This window comes from Trachinotus anak, unplaced genomic scaffold (genome assembly GCF_046630095.1).
Source record: "Trachinotus anak isolate AG129_WGS33_773 ecotype Australia unplaced genomic scaffold, CSIRO_AGI_Tana_v1 ptg000020l, whole genome shotgun sequence".
Lineage (NCBI taxonomy): Eukaryota > Metazoa > Chordata > Actinopteri > Carangiformes > Carangidae > Trachinotus > Trachinotus anak.
In genome coordinates this window covers 7,542,685-7,568,112 of record NW_027273871.1, presented here as the reverse complement: position 1 = coordinate 7,568,112, position 25,428 = coordinate 7,542,685, and the positions used below count along the sequence as shown (strand labels likewise).

General features: G+C 43.6%; 1 protein-coding gene across 7 annotated transcripts in view; it reads left to right on the top strand.

Moving 5' to 3' along the window:
- dbn1 (drebrin 1) overlaps nt 1-25,428 on the top strand; it is a 94,504-nt gene that overhangs the window by 56,524 nt on the left and 12,552 nt on the right. For 4 of the 7 annotated variants that reach the window (XM_071505878.1, XM_071505875.1, XM_071505881.1 and 1 more), the window contains exons 2-7: nt 16,451-16,506; nt 19,324-19,436; nt 22,170-22,244; nt 23,000-23,143; nt 23,522-23,599; nt 24,730-24,881. In XM_071505878.1, coding sequence (XP_071361979.1) covers nt 16,451-16,506; nt 19,324-19,436; nt 22,170-22,244; nt 23,000-23,143; nt 23,522-23,599; nt 24,730-24,881 — 618 coding nt within the window. The remainder of the gene's footprint in view (nt 1-16,450; nt 16,507-19,323; nt 19,437-22,169; nt 22,245-22,999; nt 23,144-23,521; nt 23,600-24,729; nt 24,882-25,428) is intronic. The other 3 variants (XM_071505876.1, XM_071505879.1, XM_071505882.1) reach the window with 1 other exon arrangement.

Genomic DNA, 25,428 nt, shown 5'->3' with positions numbered 1-25,428 from the left:
TAACATGCTAACAGTGCCACTGTGACAAGATAATGGTGCAGCACTAAAAGGCTGTTCTTCCTGTCTCTGGACCAAATTTCATTAATGCTGAATATTGAACTTAGAAAAATGATTTGAAAAGTACTTTCATACCTAAGGAGTAAATGAGCCAATCAGCATGCAGCATGCTTTCATCAAGGTCTAATAATGCTGGTGATTGGCTGTTTATTTACATGTTTGAGAGTGCAAAGTGTTTAAAGAGACAATAAAAATAAAGTAAAAGTTGTAGCATAAAGTGTAATTGTTATTTTCTTTTTGTTAAAATGGATTTGATGGATTTGGTGTCAAAAAGAATCAAAGTCACTGTGTTGGTTTCAGTAGAGATATTGAACATTTTTGAACCGCACCCAGACCTAAATGTCATGATGCATCACAGGGTTGATATTTCATAAACAGAGACATCATGGAGGCAGCAAAGTCAGTCAGCAGGTTTCATCCTCCGGGGACCATGAATAATGTCTTTACAGAACTGACGGACAGATATTCTTAGATCCTTCACCACTCGTCCGACTGAAGAGAAAATCAATCTTTCAGTATTAATTCCCGTCTGAAATCTGGTTCTGCTTCTCTATAAATAATATTATCCTCGGTGGAGCTTTGGTGTCACATGATCTAATCGTGTTTCTCACAGTTTATCCGTTTGACCAGGAGACTCGGCCGTCCTGTGTGTCCCTGCGCTGCCCCTCGCTCCAGTTAAAGCCGTGGAACATCCACACTGTGTCAAATATGTTAATTCACATGTATTTTAATTTGCCCTTCCCTCTGCAGAGCGTGAGCGCGTTCAGCCAAATGTCATCTGACCTACTTCACATTCAGCATCGGCGCTCAGCATACTCTGTGTGTGTGTATGTGTGTGTGTGTGTGTGTGTGTGTGTGTGTTTGTGTGTAATTTTGTGTATTTGTGTGTGATGTGTGGCTCAGTTTGGCACGGTGCCGTCCATCCTCACATTCACACCGGAAATTAGAAGAAGAGAGAGAGAGAGAGGGCGAGGGGAGGTGGAGAGAGCAGGAGATGGAGACGTAGAGGGAGGAAAATGGTGTGTGTGTTTTAAATAGAGAGAGGCAGAGAGACACAGGGTGTATATTAGAGAGAGAGAGAGAGAGAGAGAGACGGAGGCAGGATGAAAGAGCTCGCTGGCCGACAGCCCACACCATCAGAGACTGTTCAGTCACAAGGGGACTGTGTGTGTGTGTGTGAGTGTGTGTGTGAGTGAAGTCCTTTGAGATGCTGTGGTTTTGTTTTAGGTCCAGCCTGTACGACACAGACGTCTCTGTTCGAGGTGACTCCACAGCCACGAGCTGCAGCGTCTGAATGAACAAACTCAAGATAAAAATCCTGCTCGTTTTTCTATTTTGTCTTATTGTCACTGAATCTCATGAAAGGACCCAGAACAACGATCAATATCTCTGAATAGAAAAGAGCGGCAGCACCTGGTTCCCTCCACGAACAGCCAATAGGATTTCTCCGCTGTGTTTTGGATGAAAATCAGTAACAGTTTCTGATCCTGACAGGTTTGGTTCAGCAGGATCATCTTCACTAATGACTCCACTTTATGATGTTTGAAGCCTAAACACAACCAGCAGCAGTAAAAAGCTCATGTTAGGCTGTAAACCAACGACATCACGGTCACATGACTTCACCGTCACCACCACTAACCTTCAACATCCCAAGATTCACTGCTCGTCCACAAACAACGACAACAGAGAGCCTGAGGATTTCACTTCACTGTAGATCAGCTCAGTTCAGCAGCTAATGATACCTCTCCTCTACATTTAAATATTTCTCTCTCTGGAGACAGAGGCGATTAAATTCCTTCTCGGGACTTTAAAGTGAAGAAGCTCCAGATGGAAGATTTCACTGCAGAGTTGTGATCGTGTGACGTTCACTGACCAGGAAACCTCAGCTGGAGTCTCGGGGATGATGTTTGACATTTGTCTGCAGCGCTGAGGGTCATGATGAGAGGTCAGTCTCTCTCCTGCATTAACAGCTCAGGATCCTGTGGCTCTGTTGTTTCATTGAGCTCCAAGTTTGAGAAGTGAAGGCAGGTGACAGGAGAGGACTCTGGTCCCGAGAAGCAATTTAATCACCTCCGTCTCCAGAAAGAGAAATATTTAAATGTAGAGGAGTAAAGAACGCAGTAGGAACTGTGGTGGAAAAGAAGTCAGAGTTACATTGAATGTTGAAAAACTGTCCACCACTGAATGTGTTGTTTTTTTACCACAAACACTGACATTGTGGCCGAGTCCGGACAGGAAGAAGGCGGCAAAACTGTTTGGTTCAGGCTCATTTATAAGCTCAGAGAAAAAGTCTTGGACAGAAAAAGCTTTGAAGGTTTGTTTTCAGAGGCCTGGACTATCTGTGCAGACCATCGGGTCCCAGTTAAACGTCCAAACACTGTTTTCCCTCCTGTTTACACTTGTGCGCCGCTCGCATGGCAACGGCTCCACATTGTTTCTGGACGCCGTGTTGGTCAGCGCTGGGATCTGATTGGAGCAGAGCGGACAGCGGCTCGGCAGCCACAGGAAGTCCATTGTAACCCGTCCAGCACACAAAGTGCAGCTCTGAAAGCTGCTGTGGCCTTTCATGAAAAAAAAAAAACCTGCCAGCGCCATAAAATCAATACAGTGATAAAAGAACACATCCCAGGAATTCATCTGTATGCGACACATAGAAAATTACTTTTAGATCTCATATTTAAGATGTTTTTTCAGTACAACTCACTGATGTTTTCATCACAGACGCAGGACTGGCTGCTTATTTAAAAACTGTAAATGTAGAACCAGACTGGTCGTCTACATTCACACCAGAAGAAGAAAACTCATCAGACAGATAAAAAGTTGTGAACCAGATGTAGTTTTTCTACATAGTTATACTACTAGTTATACTATTTTGTCCAGAGGGTGGTTTCAGAATAAAAGTCTTTGCGGCCTGTATCACAGTGGTTTAGTGTGGGGGTGGGGGTGGCACGATTACAGCACTGATGAAAACGGAGGCACAAAAAGAAAAAGACGTGTCAACACATGACATCAGATAAAAGTGATTTAACATGAGCTTTCTCTCTTCTCTCCACACCTGGAGCCGATCATCCAATCACTGATCAGGTAGAGGAACAGGTGCTGGTCTAATCAGGTGAGGACATGATGCTCTGAGCAGGAAAACAGAACCTGAGCACAGACGATGCTGCAGCACATCATCCATCAGACAGTCAGTCAGTCCACTCACGTCCTGTCTGTGAAACACAGTCTTTGAGTCCTTGACTCCTTGAGTCTTTGAGTCCTTGACTCTTTGAGACTTTGAGTCTTTGAGTTCTCCACCTCCTTCATTAGTTCCTCTGTCCAGTGTCGTCACTTCTCCCTGAGGCACGTCTGCATGTTTCAGTGCAGAGGAGAGAAGGAGCCGACTGAGGAGGATGAATACTGAACTCTCAGTGACTCTGGAGACAAAGTAGTTCCTCTGTCACATCGTCACAGCAACAGTCAGTGTGTGTGTGTGTAGTTGTGTCTGTCACTGCTGTTGCTCTTGCTGAGTCAGTGTTCAACCAGCGCCCTGAGACAGACACACACACACAGACACACACACACACAAAATACAAAAGTCTCGTCCCTAGAAAGCTGATTAGGGTGAGTGTGCAAGGACCAACGAAGGGTTGGTGGTGGTGGTGGTGTGTGTGTGTGTGTGTGTGTGTGTGTGTGTGTGTGTGTGTCCTGAGGGCCCAGAACGAGACAGGAATCCCGTCCCGCTGACTAAGTCACAGTGACACTCTGAGCCTCAGCTGAGGCAGTTTGCAGCGTCCTGTTGTTCTGCAGCTCAGGACAAACACACTCACTTCTGTCTGGGATGGAAGAGAAGTTCCAGAACAATCTGGACCACAAACACTCTCCACCTCTTCAGGATTCTAGTAAACATGTTAGACCTTTAATAAGAAGAAAATATATATATAAATATTCTTGACCTCACAGATTAACGTTAAAGAACTTCTGTGGCTGATGAACATTGTGTCTCTCAGATAAAAGATTCACTCTCTGTGGAACATGTTCTCTGTGGAACATGTTCTCAACTTCTCCGGAACATAAAGTTGTCATTTCCTCCTTAGACTGTAGACCTCAGTGTCAGACAGAGATCATCTTCCAAAGAGGCGGAGGGTGTTTACCTGGCGTTCGTACATGTTCCACACCTCTAAATACTAAATGCATCGATCTCTTTGTCTCTTAAATTAACGTAGTCGACTGCTTCACTGTAACAGACACAGGTTCCAGACGTCTGTGAGCATCAAACAAAGACACAAACGTTCTCGACCTTTGTGGAAGATGAATATTCCTGACCTCTCTGGCTGAGAAATATCACCCCCCCTCTTTGTAAAATAATGTTACAGACCTCACTGCATCAGTTTAACATCCAGTGAATCTCAGACTGAAGAGCTCTGACCTTTAAACTGCGACGCAGACAAATGATGAAATAATGAAAACAGCCCAGAACACTGCAGAACATTCAGAGACAGATACACCATCAGTCTGACAGAGGAACGTTCTACAACGTCTGAGTTCTAGGTTGTGGTTCCTGCTGGTCTCTTGGAGCAGCTCTGGGATGCTCCACATTCCTCCTCAGTGAGGATCATAGCACAGATGCCTCCGATGTTTCAGCCTCAGGCCCAGAGGAGAGAAATGAAACCTACTGTTCGGGGACCAAAGATAATTTCCTGTTTTTTTTTTTTGGGGGGGGGGGGGGGGGGGTTCAGAGTCACTTGATGACACCGAACTTCTGTTTTATTTGTGCTGGTTTCATTTCAGTTCTCAGAGGGGATGTAAAGATTTGACTCTCTCCAGCTCGAACTGTTTCTGTCCAGTTTTGGGAAACTCAGCTTCTTTGTTTCGTTGATCAGGATCTGGAGATTTTCTTCCGTCGCTCTCCTCTTGTGGCTCAGCAGTGTGAGCAACTTCAGGTTCACATCAGTATTTTCAGAATCATAATTCTCCTAATGACAAACATACATGTTGGTGGCGTCTGTCAGTGTGTCAGGATAGAGCTGCCATTGTTCAGCCTCTCACAAAACAACTGCTGATCCAGGCAGTTTTCCCTCGAAAAATCAAATGCAAGTCAGCCTTTTCCCGATCTCGACACTACAAAGAACGCTCTGCCAAACGTGGAGGCAGACAGTTGGATGAGCGGGGAGCCGGCTGTTTGCTGACCAAATTCTTCAGTACTGATGGAAAATGTTCCCTCAGTAATTTCACTGAGTCAGCAGCTACTGGTTTGGCGAGATAACTCCGCTTTTCCATCTGGTGAATCCGTTATTAGCCGTGAGCCGGTGTCAGCCGAGGCCGGGCCGGGATGAAGGACGTGAACTCTGTCAGACGCAGAGGAAAAGTTCCCGTGTCCGTGCTGCTTTTTAACTCCCTCACTGTGTTTCAGGCTCAGACAAAACACAGCACAGACAGATGAGTAGATATTCAAAGAGGAATTGTTTTCAGCTTAATGTGATTCACATGAGGACGACAGCTGAACCGCAGACGATGAAAAACCCTCAGATGATGGACGTTCGCTCAGGAAGCTTCTCCCAGCATCTGGGCTTCATCTGCTGTCAGAGTAGGATGTAGTTTAGTCTAATCCTCAGGTCTGAACCTCCACCCTCTGTCTGTGTGTGTCAGCCTGCTAACACTGATTCTGTCTGAGAGGTGACCGCTGTGCAACCTCCGTGAGAGCAAGAGTTACCTGAGTCTCTGTGTCTCTGTGCTCAGAAGAAAAGGAAAAGAATACAAAGGAATGTTTCTGAAATATTCATATTTTAGCTGCAGCCTGTTTGAACAGGTTCACACATTTTTCTTTTCCAAAAAAGCAACCAGAAACTTGGGCTGGATGTAGAACAGAAATGTATCAAAAGCTGGGATCGAATGTTTGTACACATTTGGCACCATCCTCAATTATTCTGTGATCAGACAGTTCATCATTTAAATCATAATTTAACAGATGATGTTTATTTTTTCTTGTGAAGTTGCTTGTGTTTAGAAAACACTGGAGAAGTTTGGCCTCTTTTGTCAAAGCTCCACCCAGTCTAAAGGTAGATGTCCATGTGTTTGTGATTATAAAGCAGGTCTAGGTTCTATATTAATACTGTGAGAGTATCAAAGCCTCAGTCCACAGAGAAATGCACACATCCTGTATTCAGAAACTGAGCCTTAAAACCAGCCGTCAGGACTTCTGGAACTTTGTGATGTCACAACAGAGCAGTCACCGCCCTCAGCCATGCCCCAAGCCCCGCCCACCTGGACCCACCATCCAACCTTGCAGGATGTGGTTTCTCTGAGTGTTTACCTGAAATCTGCTATATTTTAATTGGATCACTCAGAAAACAGTCAGCCAATCAGAGAGATGAAGAAGAGAGGCTCAGATCCTCTCTTCTGATTGGCTGACTGACCTGTTGTTACTAGAGCTCCAGAGAGAAGCCTGAGAGAGGAGATGTAAAACTACACTGAGATGGTTTTTAGTTCTTAAAACCACAAATATATCAACACTTCAGATAAAACACAGAAGAAGAAGTTAAAATATTGAGCTTTAAAAGATGAATAAGAAATGATATTTATCACATATAATAAAATAATGTTGTTGTCAGAACTGATCCTCATCACACTTATCCAGCCCTACTGAAATACACTTACATGGAAATAAAACAGGCATTGTTTTTGTGTCTGTTATGTGTTTGACTTCATTCATGATGAAGTCTGAGATTATCCACAGAATGCAGAGTATGAACTTTGACCCCGCTCTGTTTACTGTGAATGTGATGATGTTGTAGCTGGACTGTCACCCTCTTCCCGCTCTCTGTGGAGTCAGCTGCAGAGCCCTGAGCGCTCCGTTTATTGTCGGTTTTTATGGAGGCTGTAAACTGAATTTTCTGGATTGTGTCTTTATTCCTCTCTTTCCGTCTTCATCCTGTAAATAACTGTTGTGTCATCCGCCCCACCTCTCTCTCTGCACCACACGCCACTGCATTGATGTGATTCTCAACGGAGGCCATTACTACAGACATCCTCCTCCACTCATTAGAATTTAATAGAGGCTCAGACACATGCAGACTGATGTTCAGTACATCCTCCGTCTGTTCTCTGTTCTCCTCTGTGTTACTGTAGCAGCTTCTTTCCTCCGTTTCCTTCCTCACTGACCCTGTTTGTCCTCTCACTCTTCAGGTCATGATGTTAGACAGTATCTTGACTGTTTAAGGCGTCAGTGAGACTGTCCTCCTGTAACCAACGAGCCCACAGGTCGTCTGTCAGCAGGTCACTATGACCCGTCGTTAGGTTCTGTTGCTAGGCGACATCTAGTGGTCGTAGTAATGATGACAGGAGCAAAGGGAAAAGTGCGGTGACGTAGTTTATAGAGCGACAGAGTCCACGTCAGGAGGAGGTTGGGGTGGATGGATGAATATGACCCAGGAGAGCGGTGTTCGATTCCCATGTGACAGGAGCAGTTTATGTTGTTTCTATTATCCATGACTGTTCGTTGTTATTATTGTAACCATGACAACAAAGATCCCCTAATGTTGAGGAAGAACTTATTTTAATGGAAATCACCACCTTTTCCTGAACCTGACCAAACCATGACTGTTTTTATAGTAACCATGGTGACGACGGCAGGTACATCGTTCTCGGTACAGTCCGCATTTATTATTGTAACCACGGTAACCAAGGTCCAGTACACCTGCCACCCTGGGGGCGCTCTTTCAGGAGACACTGCTATGGGTCGTAGCAGAGGGTTGGTGTTGTTCAGGTTGGAGGCAGGTTGTGTTTGTCTGATGCCTCTGACATCATCAGTAGGTGGAGCTTAAGATGGCGCTCTCACCAACATGTCAGCGAATTGTTTGATCAGTTGTTCTCTGAGATGAGAAAGTGTTAAAGCCTCCGGCAGCTTTTACCCACAGAGAGAGGACCTGAGTGAGCGAGTGAACACCCACAGCAGTGTATTTATGGAGCGTGGACTCACACTGTACAAGCTCAGCTGAGGCCGGAGCTCACAGTCTGTGTGAATGTCCTCACCTGGCCACCGTACAGATGATTCACTCTGGACACGTTTGTAAGGAGCATCGCAGTCTCGTGTTGTCACCATCATGGCTGCAGATTATTCATCATCACGCCGCTCACCCTTGTGTCTCACTCGTGGGATCATCCCTGCATTCCCAGACCGACAGGACCCCCCCACCCCTCCCCCCTCCCTCTGAAACATTACCCATAATTCTCCATCCTCATGTCTGTCCGGCTCATTTCTTTCGCATTAAGTCACCATGAAGGCTTCTCACTCAGTAAATCACACCATGTTATCCGACCACAGGAACAACAGCCGCTGCCAACATACTTAATCATCCCCCCATAGTCCTCTCTGTCCCGTCCCACAATGCTCTCTGTCTGCCTGCTTCTGTCTTCACAGCTCTTTGTCTGTATTTACAGTCTCTCTCTCTGACCGCACATATTTTTCTGTTCCCTCTGGACATTCAGAACCCAGGAGGAATCCATAACTCTCAGGCCCTGAGGAGAAATAAAGGGTTTGTGTTGGGGAACAAACTGTGGAAGTTGGACAAACAACAGAGAAAAGTCCATCAGGCTGCGGCGGCGTTCGCCTGACGAGACGCAGCTCAACAGAATCTGTTTTAAATAAATGAACCTCGTGCTCACTCCTGTCATTTCTCTGCAGAACTTCCTGCATCTGTAACATTTACTCGTGTGATTGTAGGAGTTGCATAAGCTGAAAAACTGACACTTTGTCATAGACAAACATGACAGATGATTGGCTGGATGTGGAGGCGACTGGCAGAGGCCTCCTCTCCTCTCAGTCCGGCTCTCTCTGAGGTTCGTAGCAGCTGCTGACTGCACTTTTCTCCAGACGAGCCTCGGCGGTCGGCTCCTCTCTCTAACTGCAGCACAGAGCTTCCTGGAAGTCGTCTGAGAGCTCAAACGATGTGGCTGGAGCTGTGGGGGGGTCTGAACTGTTAACTCTGGCTTCAGACTCTACTTCACTCTTCTCTCACATCTGCGAACTGGTGAATTAGGCCAATTTTTAACGGGTTGTCACGGCAACCGATGCAATTCTTACACAATCTGGTCACCAGAGCGTGAATCTGATTTCATGAAACACGCAGATTGCTGAGCTCTCAGAGCAGATTAGATCCTGAAGCTCTCGGTTGATAGGCCCAGCTAACGCCAACACTTCCTGTTATTGTCTAAGTGTTATCAATGTTACTGTCAAAGTCTGACTCACTAATTAAGAATCAATATATTGTGTCCTGTCCTAGTATTTCAATACATTAAGCAGCTCTGACACTTTCTAACTACCTTCAAACTTTTCGAGCTCTGTGTTGCTGCTTGTTGAAGAGGGGTCACGCTGGACCGGGAGGGGCAGCGGGATGATGTAATATGAAGTGGGCGTAACCGTAGGCCTGAGGCCTGCAGCCTGCAGACGGATCCTCTTGGCTTGTTGAGGTGTAAAAGCTGAGCAGGCAGGACTCAGCGCACGGCTGTGGCTGTTTCCTGGAAGCAGTGAAGTGGACGTCTGCAAAAACACGGTTTGGGGGGGAGATAAGTTGCTTCATATTCCGTCATATTTCTGCCAGTTTGTCAGTTCTTGGACAAAACTGTAAAGTTAAAGAGACTTTGCTGCTTTTTGTTAAATGAAAAATGCTTTTGTTGAGATGTTGATTATGTTTGTCAAGATGAGGTTTTGAAGAGAGAACAGCTTCAGTACGTCTGGGTACAGACCCAGATACAGGACCCTGAGGGCTCCACCAGGCCTCCTGACTGCAGCTGAAGCCCGGCTGCAGCACCACCTGCAGTCAGTGTGGAGCTGCACAGAAGCAGGAGCTGCCACAGACGCCTCCGAGTCATAGTTACTCACACAACTCAACAAAATCAGAGGAGCAGCTGCTTCCTGTCGTGTCACCTAGTTCAATTCTTGAGCTACGATTTGAAGCTAATGCAGGTTTTATGACTCCACACATCCTGCTTGATAAGATTCAGAAGATGCTGCCAGACATTTTTTTAGCACAGTTGTGTTTTTGTGTTGTGAAATCTTCATGACACCAGTGTGTATCCTCACATTCCTGCTGTGAAGGAGGCCGAGCTCAGTGCATCAGGGCTGCACATCCTTTTGAAGTTGTGAAGGGAGTCCAGCTGGATCATCCCAACACACACACACACACACACACAAAGTGAGCAAGCACTGCATCACACAACATGCAGTGTATGTGTGTGTGTGTGTGTGTGTACTTTGCCCTTCAGCTCTCCTTCACCCCCCTCCTTCCTTTCCACCACCACTATCTCTACATTGTTGCTCCCCTCAGGTTGCAAACTGCTGTTGCTGAGATAACGATGGGGGATGCTGCCTGGTTGCCATGGTGACACTCCCCATGGGGCATGTGTGTGTGTGTGTTTGTGTGTGTTTGTGGGCAGGTTTATCTTGGCAAAGCCAGTGCCATGCTCTGCTGATCTTTCCTACAGGATGTGGACAAAATAACAGAAACAACAGAAACGAGGCAAATCTGAAGCAGATTCTGAGAGGAAATATTTTCCCTCCGAGCTGCTGGAGGCGTCTTTGCAACTTGTCAAACACACAACCCTGTGATCTGAGGTCTTGTCTGTCTCTCAGTGCCTCTCATCAATCCAGACTACTTCTCTTTTTGTGCTCAGAGCTGCAGGTTTTGTGCTCCTGACCCCAGAGTCTGCATCTATTTGCCTTTAAAACAAGACGTTTCTGAAGGGAACTTCTGTATGGAGAAACCTCTGTGTTGTGTGTTGAGACTGAGCCACACACGTGTTTATCCAGAGCCGTCCTGTTCCTGCTCCTCCTTCCTGATTCTGTTTATTCATCTTCTGTTATATCGTCGCGATTTAAAACCAGAAGCTTCTGAGAATTTGTGATTTTTTTTTCTAATCAGCTTTCAGACTAAAATAACTGCTTCCTCAGTCAAAGAGAGGAGAAGAGAGAGGGAGGAAGGAGGAGAGAGGTTCATGTCAGGATACAAAGCCATTTTCCTATCATTGATCTGTCCGTGAACGCAGCACAGATTTGAACTGAAACAATTAGTCAGTTAACTGATTAGTCGATCAGCAGAAAATTCATCTGCAGCTTTTAAAGCCAAATGTTAAATGTTCTGAAACGTTCCTGCTTCATTCAGTCAGAAATGATGGTAAATAGAAAATCATGGTTTTTGGTCAGACAATTTTATTTTCATTTAAACTTTATTTAATCAGGAAGTCACACTGAGATTAAGATCTCATTTACAAGTGAGACCTGAGGACAGAAAAAAGAAACAAACATAAGAATAAGAAATATTAATTGCAGAGATACCAAATGTTCAATGATTGAAATAAACAAGCAAACGTGTTTATATTAACAATGACCAGAGTGTATATTTAAACACATCTATACGTGCATTGAGATACACAAGCAGGTCGACAATAACAACAGAAACAAAACAAACCACAATAACGACTAATTAATGACAAATAATGACTAATTATTTGCTCATGCGTTAGAAAGGAGATTCGTCACATCCCAGAGTCTAAAGTCAGCTGCTCCTCAGAACGGGTACTAAAAGTGTAATAAGGAGGTTTTTCACTTCCTGTTATTTTATTTAATTGAAATAAATTGAAATTAGATTGCTTGGTAATGAAACTGATCATTAGTTTCAGCCCAAATATTTCTCCATCGCTCCCCGACTGCAGCTGATAGAGCTGCTGCAGAGTCAGTAAATCTCTCAGTCAGCTGATGTAATAAATAAAAAGTAAATGTTAACATCATGCAAACATCTTTGACGCAGATACTGAGACACTTGTCCCATTGTAGTTTCTCTTTTTTTTGTAGTTCCACTGATGAAATGAAATCAACCCTGATGTTAAACATCTGGCACAGAATGTGAGGAAATATTTTGAATTTGACGTCGTCGATGTAAAACTGGATGAAGATGTTTAATTTGTTCCAAATCATCTTTATTGTGGCTTCAGATTTTTTAGGTTTTACTTCGGTTTTGACCCTTTTACTCAGTTTAACTCACGGTTTAAACATTAGAGGAAATTCTGCTTTTCATGATTGTTTCCATCATTTTAATATGAATTAAAAAAATATATATATATGTGAGACCGGAGCTGTGTCCTGATTGGACAGAGCGAGCACAGCGATGATGATCTGACCGACCTCCACACCTGTGATTAATTGATTAGTTGAGTCCAATCTCTCATTATTGCTCCTCTTTGTTCCTCTTTGTTCTTCCTCTCTCCTTCCTCCTCCTTTCCACCTCCCTCTTTTCCTTTCCTCTCATTTCTTTTTCTCTTTTCTTCCACTCCTTTCCTTGTCACCATCTCTTCTTCCTCTTTCCTTCCCCATATTTCCTCCCCTCGTACGATCCTCTGACACACATATTCGTCATCATCATCGTCATCCACCTTCATCTTCATGTTCCTCCCTCCCTCATCCTCTTATTCTGTTTTCTCTCTTTCTCTCTCTATTTCCATCTTTCCTCCTTTTTATATTTTCTCTTCTTTCTTACTGTCTTTTCTTCTCCCATCTTCCTCCCTCTTGTGATCAAACACACACACACACACACACACACACACACACACACACACACACACACACACACACACACAGCTGTTTCTGGGTCATGAAGGCCTCATATGAATAATAAACAGCTGTCTTCTTTAAAGAGAATTATTTATAGAGCCTTGAGTGAGCGAGTGAGGCTCAGTCATGCTCTCTCTCTCTCTATCACTCTCTCCATCTTAAACACTTCCTCTTTTTCTTTCTCATATCCTTTTCTTTTATCCACTTTACACTGTTGTCTTTATTATCTGTCATCTTTTTATTTCCTGACTTTCTGTTTTCTCTCTTTTCATCTATAATTCCCCCCCCCCCCTCTGCCTCCAGGAATCAGCTTTTCTATTGGTCTGTGGTGATGCTGCTGTAGTAGTAGTTGCAGTTAGTCACAGTGATGATGATGATGTGAAGCAACAACAACTAACTCACAACAGCAAATGCATTTCGGTGGAAAAATTAATGTGATAATGTTATTTTTTATTTGTGGTTTAATACAGAAAAAGTTTAATACATTCTTTGTTTTCATTTAACCGAAATCACCACCTTTCAAAATCATACAGAGGTGCAGAAATGTCATGTGTGAGCTGGCAGTATCCCAGCATGCATTTCACATCAGTCAGAGGAGATAGCAGCTGTTTGATTGACTGATGACAGAAAAAGACAAACTTTAGTTAAAATCTAGTACTTTTGATAGTAGTTTAATTTGACGACTTAAATAATCAAACCTGTATCATGTAGTAAACGTTTTAGCAAACAGTTGTTTATTTGCACCTCTGTCATATGTGGAGCATCAACAGTATTAATAACTCTAATATTCAGTTTCCCTTTAGCTCTGTGTTTGGTCTCCTCCATCTTCAGAGAAAAAAATCTTCTCTCTTCAGCTGATAAATGTGTCAGTTCTTTCTTTCTTGTGGTGTTGTAGTGGGTAAAAATGATGCTGGTGAGACTGAGGCTGTTAAAGCCAAACAAAACAATGAGCTGAAAGGAGGTAAAATGCTCTGTGGAGCTGAGGAGAATCTGCTCATATTACATGCTGTCATTTGATCCCATGTTAATCTAGATTTATGAATCAGAGCAGTTATTGTTGTGTGTCTTTATACTTATTTCATACACTCCACTGAAGAAGAATAAACATATAAAGGTGCAGGTATGATGTTAGAGTTCAGTCCTAACTGAACACATTGTTCCCTGAGTTCAGCCCATCAGCTGTTTCTCTGAGGACAGGAAGACTGACCGAGCCGATTTTAATGACGTTAAGGGCAGAGAAATTTGCAGCCTGGCATAAAGAGAGAGATAAAAAAAACAAAGGTTTAGGAAGCAGAGAGTGACTCTGCAGAAACAGGCAGGATGGAGGGAGGGAGGGAGGGAGGGGAGGTCGGCAGAGAGTCAGACACAGGCCAGACTAAAGCTTCAGGCTGAAACAAGCAGCATGAGGTCATCTGGACTGAGCCCAGCTGGTAATCCCCAGCACACACACACACACAGTCACACACACACACACACACACACACACACACAAAGCTACACAGGTACATGCAGCTGTGTAGAAACAAAGCTTGAATTGGGGATTTCTCACATTAAAGTGATTGAGGTTTGTAGAAAATCATATTTCAGTGAAGAGAGATCAAATGAAAGTGTGACAATATTTACTGTGGTAGAAAAGGTGTAAAAGTTTAAACCTTTATAAACTATTTAAATCAAAATTCTAAACTAAATTAGAAATAAATTATTAACATTAACAGGGACTAAAAGTTGCGTAACTTCACTGAACTGCAGCAGTGAAACTCTCCAGAGGCCACAGGCAGCAGGAGCAAGGAGTAATATCCACAGGCTAATAGGCTAACAGAGTAATATCCACAGGCTAACAGGCTAACAGAGTAATATGCACAGGCTAATAGTCTAACAAAGTAATATCTACAGGCTAACAGTGTAATAGCTACAGGCTAATAGGCTAACAGGAGTTAAATCCACAGGCTAATAGGCTAACAAAATAATATTCACAGGCTAATAGGCTAACAGGGTAATATTCACAGGCTAATAGGCGATGTCAGACAGACCAACTCCTGCAAAAACATTTGGACTTCTACCTTTATACCAAATGGATCTTTGAAGCTTGTTAGCTTCTGGCACATCTTCATAGCATCTTCAGAAACCTGCTAGTTGTCATAGCCTCCTTCCTGACCTCAGACTAAGTCATAACTGTAAGATCTTTATCATGGTTAAAAGAAACCATCACTCATCAGAGTTTACCTGCTGAACATGAACACGACAACATGAAACAACACACACACACACACACTCACCATTGATCCATCAGCAGCTTTGAGCTTTTGTTCTGATGGAGAGTTTGGTCAAGAGTTTTATTTGGCAGTGTTTTTAAAAATAATAATAATAATCTTCAATAATCTACAGTGCACTGCTCTCCAGTTTATAATCTCCTGTTTAAACCCTGATAGATTAAAGGGTAATTTCTCTAACCTCAATCCCAGCATGCATTTAATATGTAGGAAAATCCATTCTGACCGCCGCCGCCTCCTCGTGCTGCTTCAGTTTCCACAGCTTCTCCTGATTTGATGGAGCAACACAAAGTCACCTGTGAGAGGTCACACTTTGACCTGACATCACCACATCACACAAACAACATCTCAATGTTACAAACATGTTTAAACCCTCGTGGCTCCATCATTTAGACACATGCTGCATCAAATTATTGTAACACAAATGTTTTTCAGATCGGAATCTCTGTGTTTCTAAAGACACTAAATATATTTACTTAAGCTAGGTACTTGTATTTCCTCTTCATGCTACTTCTGCATTTCAGAGGGAAATATTGTACTTTTTCTTCTACCACCTCTACCTGCAGTCACCAGATGTTGTGACTCATTCAAACAAAACATCTGCTCTGGTTATAAAATATGATGCATGTATGAAAGCTGCAGTGATGAACAATGTTTAGATAATATGATTATATATCACTGACAGGGGCCCTCTCCATCATCACGTTTCCTGGAGCTCAGTTTGGCCACAGTCTGGTCCTCATGTTGTTTATTCTGCAGGTTCATGGATGTTTTTAATGTCGGGGTCATTGTAGCTCAAACAGTTTTAATCTGGAGATGTGGGTTCATCTGTAATCTCTGTTACCTTCAGTTGACCTCGGACAGAGAGGTCACAAGTGTAGGTCTGTGTGAACATATGAGGATGTGTGAGTACAAACTGTGGGTTTGTGGGTCTGAGTGTAGTCACGTCTATATTAGTGCAGAGCAAAGTTTAGCAGAGTGAGACAAAGGTGTGTGTGTGTGTGTTTGTGAGATTATGAAAAGTGTCAGTGCTTTTCTACATTCACAAAGTTCCCACAGTCATTAAACTAAATGCTAACATCAACATGCTAACATGCTGTTTAGCACGTTCACTGTATGGGATGGTCAGACATGAAGTTTGTTTGGCTTTGTCTTTCATGTAGTTAAAGGTTGGATGTGGGGTCCAGGTGGGCGGGGCTTGAGGCATTGCTCAGGGCGGTGACTGATTTATTGTGACATCATAAAGTTACATACCTTATGATTGAAAAAGACATGGAAATCTGACTTTATACAGCGTGACACCTTTAAAAACAATCACTCAAACGATAAATTCTTTATCAAAATGTATTTTTCTGATGATGAACTAATTGATAATTGACTGATCATCTGACATCTATGATATGACAAAGTGGAGACACAGTACAGCTTCTCAAGTCTAAAGTCTTTCGATTAGACTTTAAACACAGTATATGAGACTAAAGGTGAGACTTACCTGTTTATTGATTGACACTCTCTCTCCCTCTCTCTCTCTCTCTGACAGGGCCTTGTACACATATGAGGACGACACTAATGACTTGACACTGGCAGCATCAGGAGGTGAGTTCATGCTTTCCTACCATCATCTCTTCCCTCCTTTCATCTCCCTCCACGGAAGCAGATCTAGCCCCAAGAATTTAATTTCAAATCCCAAATGTGCCATGTTGCTGTTATTGTTCTTATTTTAATGAACACGGGTGCTCGTCGTCACATTAACGTCACATGTGTAATTTGCAGCTGGAGCTCTGATGAGCTCTGCAGGTTCTGGATTCATTATTAAACCGGCTAATCACACGCTGCATGATCATTACAGTTTAATGAGACTCCCCCGTCTCTGATGTGAGGACAGTCACATGAACACACGCAGTTTTCCTCCAGACTGCGATAACATCACTGCACAATCATATGTGATGCACGGGAATTAGCAAATAAACTTATGCACATAATGTAGTTTCTCTGTATCTAACTGATCAGGCTTTGACAAAGGGAAGAAGGAAATTAATTTGACATATTGATTAGAGTCACAAATCTGAGCGACACATTTCCAGGACAATAAACAACAAACATATTGTTCCAGTTTTCAGTGGCTAATAGATGATAAACCACATGTTCCATTAGCATGTTATATGATTAATTCATATTAATTTTACGCAGTGGAAGGAATTCCTCTGTAAAACAGCTGTGAAGTCACCGGAGAAACACGTTGCCATGGTTACCGAGGTCATCCAAAACTGAGCCACAATCTGAAAGCGAACTGGTTGATCTTTAGCATTAGCTCGCTGTTAGCATAGCACATAAAAGAATCTGAATCTGGATGTTTCTGACTGAAAAGCACCTTGGGAGTTGTAGTTGATCTCTTTCATTCTGGCCCGTACCTGTAACACAAACCCCTACTGTCAGACACTGAGTATTAATCCAACACAATATTTCCTCCTGTTTGAGCAGCACTTGTTAGAAACCACTGTAAAAATGAATCTTTATATTTGTCAGCTGTATGTCTCCAGTAGGAACCAAAGGGCTGAAACTACAGTGTTGTTGGTTTTAGTGTTTTTAAGGGTTTGTTAACATAAGAAAATAAACCACCTGTGTAAACAGGGTAGATTTTATTAAAGAGCCAAGTTTGTCTAGTGATTTCACTTTGATTGGCTCTTGATGAGAATCAGGACTTGTTCTGTGAGTCTAATGTAATCACCAGTGCTGAATATAGAAACACTGATCAGACGAGAAACTGGAGCTACTACACTCAAGTGCCTGCATCACTGACGCTGGAGAGCTGCACGACAAAGAGCCTCTGCTGCCAGCAGCTTTCCCCCACGGACACCTGAATGTTTCAGCAGTGACAGAGGAAACACAGTTTGTTCATCTGCACTGTAAACCTCAGGAGGCTGCCGCCCCCTCCGCTCAGAACCAGCAGACCTCGGCCGTGTGGTGTGTGTGTGTGGTGTGTGTAAGTGTGTGTGCACATCTCTGTAGACACTGATATGGAAACAGGATCATAAACTGAGCCATAAAACCAGCAGCCTGGAACACGTTGACGCTGATCTGCCCTGAATTCAAAACATCACTTAAGAAAACTACAGATGTATCATGAGAAAATACTAATTACAGTGTCAAAAGTAAAAGAATGGTCCCTGTTGGAGCTGTGTTATATTTTATATTATTATTACTCATATATATACATGTAATGTTATATCAGGTCGAGGTGAAGCTCATTTTAACAACTGTTTATACTGTAGCCTGCTGTCAGACTGTAATCTATCACAGTGTTGTATTTTATAAACTAATCACAGTTTTCTGGATCAAAACCAGTAACAGTGGCTGTAAAATAAATGTAGTGAAGTAGGAGCCTGGAAAGTGAATTTCAAGCACATCAAAACTGCTCCATCCAGTCTAAAGGTTTTTAAAGCTCCATCCAGTCTAAAGGTAGATGTCCATGTGTTTGTGATTATAAAGCAGGTCTAGGTTCTATATTAATACTGTGAAAGTATCAAAGCCTCAGTCCACAGAGAAATGCACACAGCCTGTATTCAGACACTGAGCCTTAAAACCAGCCGTCAGGACTTCTGGAACTTTGTGATGTCACAACAAAGCAGTCAGCTAATCAGAAGAGAGGCTCAGATCCTCTCTTCTGATTGGCTGACTGACTTGTTGTTAGCAGAGCTCCAGAGAGAAACCTGAGAGAGGAGATGTAAAACTACACTGAGATGGTTTTTGGTTCTTAAAACCACAAATATATCTTCTGATGGAGATCAACACAGGAGAAGTTAAAATATGGAGCTTTAACATCCGGTAACTGACTTAAATCTGAGTCCAGAGATCCAACTGTCATCCAGCCATGAATATTTTAACTGTTAGGGAACAATGATTCTCCGTTCTACCACCAAACACAACACCGTTTCATCGTTTCTGTGGATTTCTTAATAACAATCATAAGAGTTTTGTTTTCTAGATTGTGTCTATAAAATCCCAAGAATCTCACAAAGTTTCCAAACAAAAACCACGGCAGGAAATCACTAATTTAAACTTTTCAGAGAAGAATCAACAAATCAAAAAAGTCTTCAGTTTTAAAATCGAAGATGAACCTCAGTGAAGTCTCCACCACGTCCAGGTGGAGTCTTCACTCCTGCACGTTTGTTTGTTTCAGATTTTCTTTTCTGTTCATTTTGTTTAACTAATGAACATGAAGTTTGGTGGAGAGTTCAGCACCAGGCCAAACGAGACCCGATCATTTTTTCTGGAGCTTTCAGCTGCAACGCACAGTCTTCATGAGAGTCTGTTTATCTGTGAGCAGTTTTACAGTTTGTCCCTGACAGAGGACGGTCCAGCAGGCGTGGCTGCAGCTGCAGGAATAATGACGTGTGTTGTTCTGTGGTGCAGGAGGCGGGTTGCCAGAGATCACACTGACCTTTGACAGCGGCAGGGTGATGTACGGCTTCTGCGGCCTCAAGGAGCCCACCGCCACGCTGCCACGATACATCCTCATCAACTGGGTGAGTCGCCGGGTCAGGGGTGGGGACTGGAACTGGAGGGGAGGGGCAGGATATGATGCAACGCCACACACCCCCGAGCAACACACACACACACACACACACACACACACACACACACACAGAAATGTCCTCAAGGGTATGAAAGGAGAATATCAGAGTCATTAAGGGTCAGAACATTTTTAATGCAGCAGTTTATTAAACGAGGACACGTCATGCCACTGATGTGAAGGACCTGAAACCAGGGTCACTCTCCATCGTCCAATCACAGAGCTGCAGCCTCAGCAGCTTCACACCTGCAGCAGCAGCAGCAGCAGCAGAGGTGCTGCCATCTACAGGCAGAGGAGGTCACTGCAGCTGCAGTGTGGCCCCTGCTGCCACCTGCAGGCAGTGGCCGGTACCACAGCTGCTGGGCCTCACCGTGTGTCAGAGGACGTCGAGTGTCGTCGAGGCTGCAGCAGAAATCTGGGATTTGCAATGTTTTCCTGGCAAAACAGAAAAAACAAAAGACAAGTGTGACAGTTTGATTTATGAGGCAATAATGTTGTGAGGGTTTATTTCCTGGGGGAGGTTTTCTTCAGGGTACAAGTGAAGCAGGACACAGTTTGACAAAGCTCTGATCTTCTGTGTCATCGAAATTAAAACTGTGACCTGTTCTGTAGATCCCCTCTCTCCCTCTCTCTCTCTCTCTCTCTCTCTGTTTGTAACAGATTAGGGCGACCAGACCAGACGTCCCCATTCTCCAGGGACAGGCCTCCAAAAACAGGGACTGTCCCCAGAAAACGGGGACGTCTGGTCACCTGAATCTTCTACAAGAGCTGTCCCTGGAAATGTCTGCGTCACTGAATAAAAAAGGAATCACGTGATGTTTTTCTGTCACAAAGACAGAGAGTAACAGAACCTTCATGAGTATGAAGTGTGTTTTCACCCAGGAAAAACAAAACGGGGGATGAACAGCAACAGCTCAGGGTTTCTCTCTTCACTCTGGGTGGTTTGTGCTGTCAGGTGCTGTTGAACGTAGATGTGGTGCTTTTAAGGTCAGGATGTGAGAAGTTTCAGCCTGATGCTGCAGAGACTGAACTTGTGAACTCTCGGGACCAGCAGAGGAAAAGTGGAGCTGAGGCACGAAAGAGGAATCTGTCCGCCATTTAATTCCTGATGAAAAGTAAATGTAACAGCGAGAAATGAATAATTTGCGACGTCTGAGCTCATTTATTCGCAGTGAGAGTCTCAGACCTGCTGCAGTTAGACAGAGTCCGACTGAGAAACTCAACCTGCATGTTTTACTTTACTGACATCAGGAGAAACAGCAGCAGAGAGAGAGAGAGACAGAGAGAGAGAGAGAGAGAGAGAGACCTGAGTCCCACAAACTCACTTTACACTCATTAGTTTTACTATTTACATTTGGATGGAAACATAATTACTGGAAAAATGTTTCCCTGTGACACAATTTTTTCAACTCTGTCTCCTGGAAATTAAATTTACATACAAATAATTTACAGCAGCAGAAACGTTTTGTGGGAGACTGATCATATTTTCTATTAACGTAAAGAGGATGTTGTTAAAGTTGTTGTAAAAAGTTCAGACGTGCTTGTTTTCTGCAGAACAGTCTCCACCTCCAGCATCACTGAACTGTTCTCTGGTTCTGTTCAGACTCACAGAACCTGGATCAGGTTTCATACAGAAACATCCTGCATGTTATCGTCAGGTTTTGGCAACAAAAGCACTTCAGTTAAAGAGAGATTGTTATTTAGCTGAATTAAAACTGGTACATTTGGTTAAATTGGATAATTTATGTCACTGTTGACTTTTCTATATTTAACCTTTGCTGTGAGACTCAACAGAACCACAGAGATCAAACATCAGAGGATCAAATATGTGAGCAGATATGATAAAAATACAAATAAGTATCAGTCAAGTTTCTGCAGATATGTTCAGTATGGTCAGATATGGTTCTTAACATAATGAGGTCATTTTTGAATAAAGACCATCATCAGGTTTTAGTTGTACATAAAATGTTTTTTTCTCTTTTCATTCAGGGATGAATGAAAAGAGAAAAAACAGAAAGCGACAGAGATCTGGTAATTACAGTGACTGGAGGTTCAGAGAGACAAAGAGACATTTGCTGGTTAAATGAGGCTGGGAGTAGAGCCAGAGGAGTCCATCATAATATAACACAGCAGCACTAACAGTCAGAGCGTGGCAGCCCAGGCCAAACCAGGCTGGACCGGGCCAAACCAGGCTGGACCGTGCCAAAAGTGGGCTGAAAAAAGTGCACAAAGAACACTTCCTACATGAACCACATCCTCTTTATATATGCAAAAACATTCAAACTGTATCCAGCTGACACACACACACACACACACACACACACACACACACACACACACACAGGGCGGTTAGATTTCGTTATTGAGAGATAAATTGCTCTGAATTCATCTTCCTGCTTCTTTCTCTCTTTAATAGCTGCTCACTGTGTTTGCATTGTGTCGTCTGAATGAGCTGTGATTACTGAATCACATCCAGCCTGTCGTAACACAACCGTCTCATGACCACGGCTCCACACAAAGGCCCTAATGAGGCCCCCACAAAGGAAGCTGTCCTCCTGGATTTGAACATTTAAAAAGAAAAAAGAAGACATTTTGGATTAAGGATTCAGGCCGTCGCTCCTCTTCCCTTCCTTTTTCTAGTTGTGTTTAGTTTCTCTCTCTCTCTCTCTCTCTCTCTCTCTCTCAGGTCGGGGAAGACGTGCCGGATGCCAGGAAGTGTGCTTGTGCGAGTCACGTCGCCACCATCGCAGACTTCTTCCAGGTCAGACCGACCACGACACCTTCAGGGACCAACCTCTATTCAACCTGTTTATTTACTGAGAGATGATGTTCAATCATCACCATCATCATCAGTTTTTGTAAATTGTACAAAATGTTTTTGTACGTGATACAATTCATCTGTTTTCATCCAAAAGAATTAAACCTGTAGGAGGATCAAAGAGGATGAACAGGAGTGTGTGTGTGTGTGTGTGTGTGTGAGAGTGTGTGTGTGTGTTACAGTGCATGACTAATACCACCACTTTTAAAGTAATCTCTGTGTGATGAGAGCTCTGAGCTGAATGACGATCCTCTCACCCACCGAGTGTGTGTGTGTGTGTGGTGAAGTCTGTGTGGGAGACAGAACTGCCACTTAGAATAATGACACTTCAACACACACACACACACACACGCCACCTCTACTTTAATCTTGATCTTTTTATCTACTCCACAAATCCAAAAATACACATTCAGCCAGGTGTACAGGTGTGAGTATGACACACACACACACACACACACACACACACACACACACACACACACACACACACACACGTCTTTATTGATATAACCACCAACATCTAATCTATTATATGTGCAATGATCATTGAATGTTAAAAACTATTCTCCTGATAAATCTTATTAAATTTAGCAGAAAATTAAATTGGATAAAATCTAGTAGGAGTTTTGTATTGAATGAAACAGTTTAATCAGAGGTTTAGTCAGAATTGATCATCAGGTTTTCCTCCGTCTCTTCAGGGGGTGGAGGTCACCGTCAACGCCAGCAGTCTGGACGACATCGACCCGTCAGCCATCGGGCAGCGGCTGACCAACGGGACAGCGGCGGTGGCGAGTCCGGTCCTGAGCCGCCTGAGAACCCGAGAAGAAGAGCATGGAGAGGTGGTATGAAGACAGACACACACACACACACACACTTTACCAGAAATCACCTAATGTGGATTAATCCACTGAAGAAAATAGTCCCCGTCTCGTCCTCATGAACACAAATATTCACTTGGACTCAAGAACTGATTAGCTTTCATCAAAAGGTCAAAGGTCTAGGTCACTGTGACCTCACAAAACATATTTTTTGGCCATAACTTAGCAATTTTATTTAACTCGAAATGTCTGAGGATAAAATGAAATATGACCTTTTATGCCCAAAAGGTCAAAGGTCAACTTCACTGTGACATCATAATGTTCTGCAGAAACACCTCTGGTCATTATTCAACACAGTAACTCAGGAAGAGAGAAACACCTTTAAACTTTTTTCTCCTGCAGGGCACGGTGTACGAGAAGACCAACGCAGAGGTGGAGATGAAGAAAATCAATAGAGAGGAGTTCTGGGAGCAGGCCAAGGTACGTGTGGAAAACAGGAAGAGGAGGAGGAGGGAGGGAGGGAGGGAGGGAGTGGAGGAGAAAACAAAGAAGAAGCAGGAGGAAAAAGAGGGAGACGATGAGTGAGACAAAGAGGAAGTGACAGAAAGTTTAATCCTGCATCAGTCGAAAAAAGAAAAATTCTGGTTTATTAAAACTTATTTCTGCAGTTTTGTAACATTGTGTTTAAAACTGCTTTAAAACTGAAAGTAAACACGTTTCTCCAATAATCTGCGGACACAGCCACAGGAAGCACATTAGGTCAAAGCTGAAGCAGGAAGTTGGTGTGTGAACAATGATGATGTTCACCTTTGTTTTCCTCACACTAATGTTAAAGTTTCCCATGATCTTTAAGATTAACACGTAAATTATTCATGAACTTCAGGCCTCATCTACATCTGTTTTTGATGGTTGTTAATAACAGCTCATAGGAAACTTTCATTTATCATCATTAACCACTTGTTTATTCTCAGTGGCTCAGTTTAAAGTCTAATTTTTACATTAGGGGACGAGCTCAGCACCAATCTGACGTCTGTATAAATACTGAGCTGCTGGAAACAGTCGGCCTGGCTCGTCTATAGCTCACTAAATTATTTATATCATGTTTGTTTACACCTGTTTTAATATGGAGTAAAGGGCATGTTCATTAATGAGCTTCACAGGTGCTGTTTCCCCTGTTTTCAGTCCTAATGCTAAGCTAAGCTAACAGCTGCTGAGATTGGTATCAGTCCAAACATCTAACTCTCCTCTGGGAAACTACAGCTCCCAGATAAACCAACTGTAGCTCGTGTAAATCTCAGAGTGTTTGAGTGAAGGACAGAGTCCGATGTCGTTGTGTCCTCCAGCTGTTTTAGACTAAACTCGTAACGACAGCGCGCCTCATCCAGCTGCAGGGCGCTCACTGGAGTCACCTTCACTGCTGCAGAGACTGCGTCCACATCAGATCTACGTTTATCCATCAACACATAATCAATAACTGTTCAGTCATTCATCAAGAAAAAGAAAAGACAGTTCTTCATAAATGTGAAGGTTTTTTACTTGTCACTGGTTTGTATCTTTGTAAACTGAACCTCATTTCAGCTCAGTCTCATCTGTCTGTGTTCGCTCCCCAGCGTGAGGAGGAGCTGAGGAAGGAGGAGGAGAGGAGGAAGGCGGCGGAGGAGCGGCAGCGCTTCGAGGAGGAGCGAATGGAGCTGGAGAGGCAAGAGCAGGAGAACCGAGAGAAGAGGTACCGCGAGAGGGAGCAGCAGATCGAGGAGCACAGGTGAGGCCACACCGATAAACATCTGTTTCAGGAACAAAACATCTGCACAACCAGGACCTGGACATTAACAGATGAGGAGGCAGAATCAAGTTAAAGACGCTAACTGCACAGCACAGGGGTAGACGGGTAACAGAGAGTGGGTTCAACTGGAGCTGGGTGTCAGGGACTGAAGCAGGGGCAGTGAAGGTTGGAGCGAGCAGGTCCAGAGGCAGAGACGGGGGTCAGAGTCCAAACAGGACGTGACTTCGAGGTAAACAGAGACGAGGACGAGGACGAGGACAAGGACGAGTCACAGGGACCAAATGAGGAGAGCGGGAGCTGGTCAGGAGCAGCTGCAGGCTCAGCAGAGAGCTGGAGGCAGAGCTGGGTATTTGTAGAAGTCCTGATTACAGGAGGAGGTGCAGCTGGTGGGGGCTCTGCTCCGACTGTGGCACACCTGCAGGCAATCACACACACACACACACACACACACACACACACACACACACACACACACACACACACACACACACACACACAGAGAGAGAGAGAGGGGAGAGGGCCACTC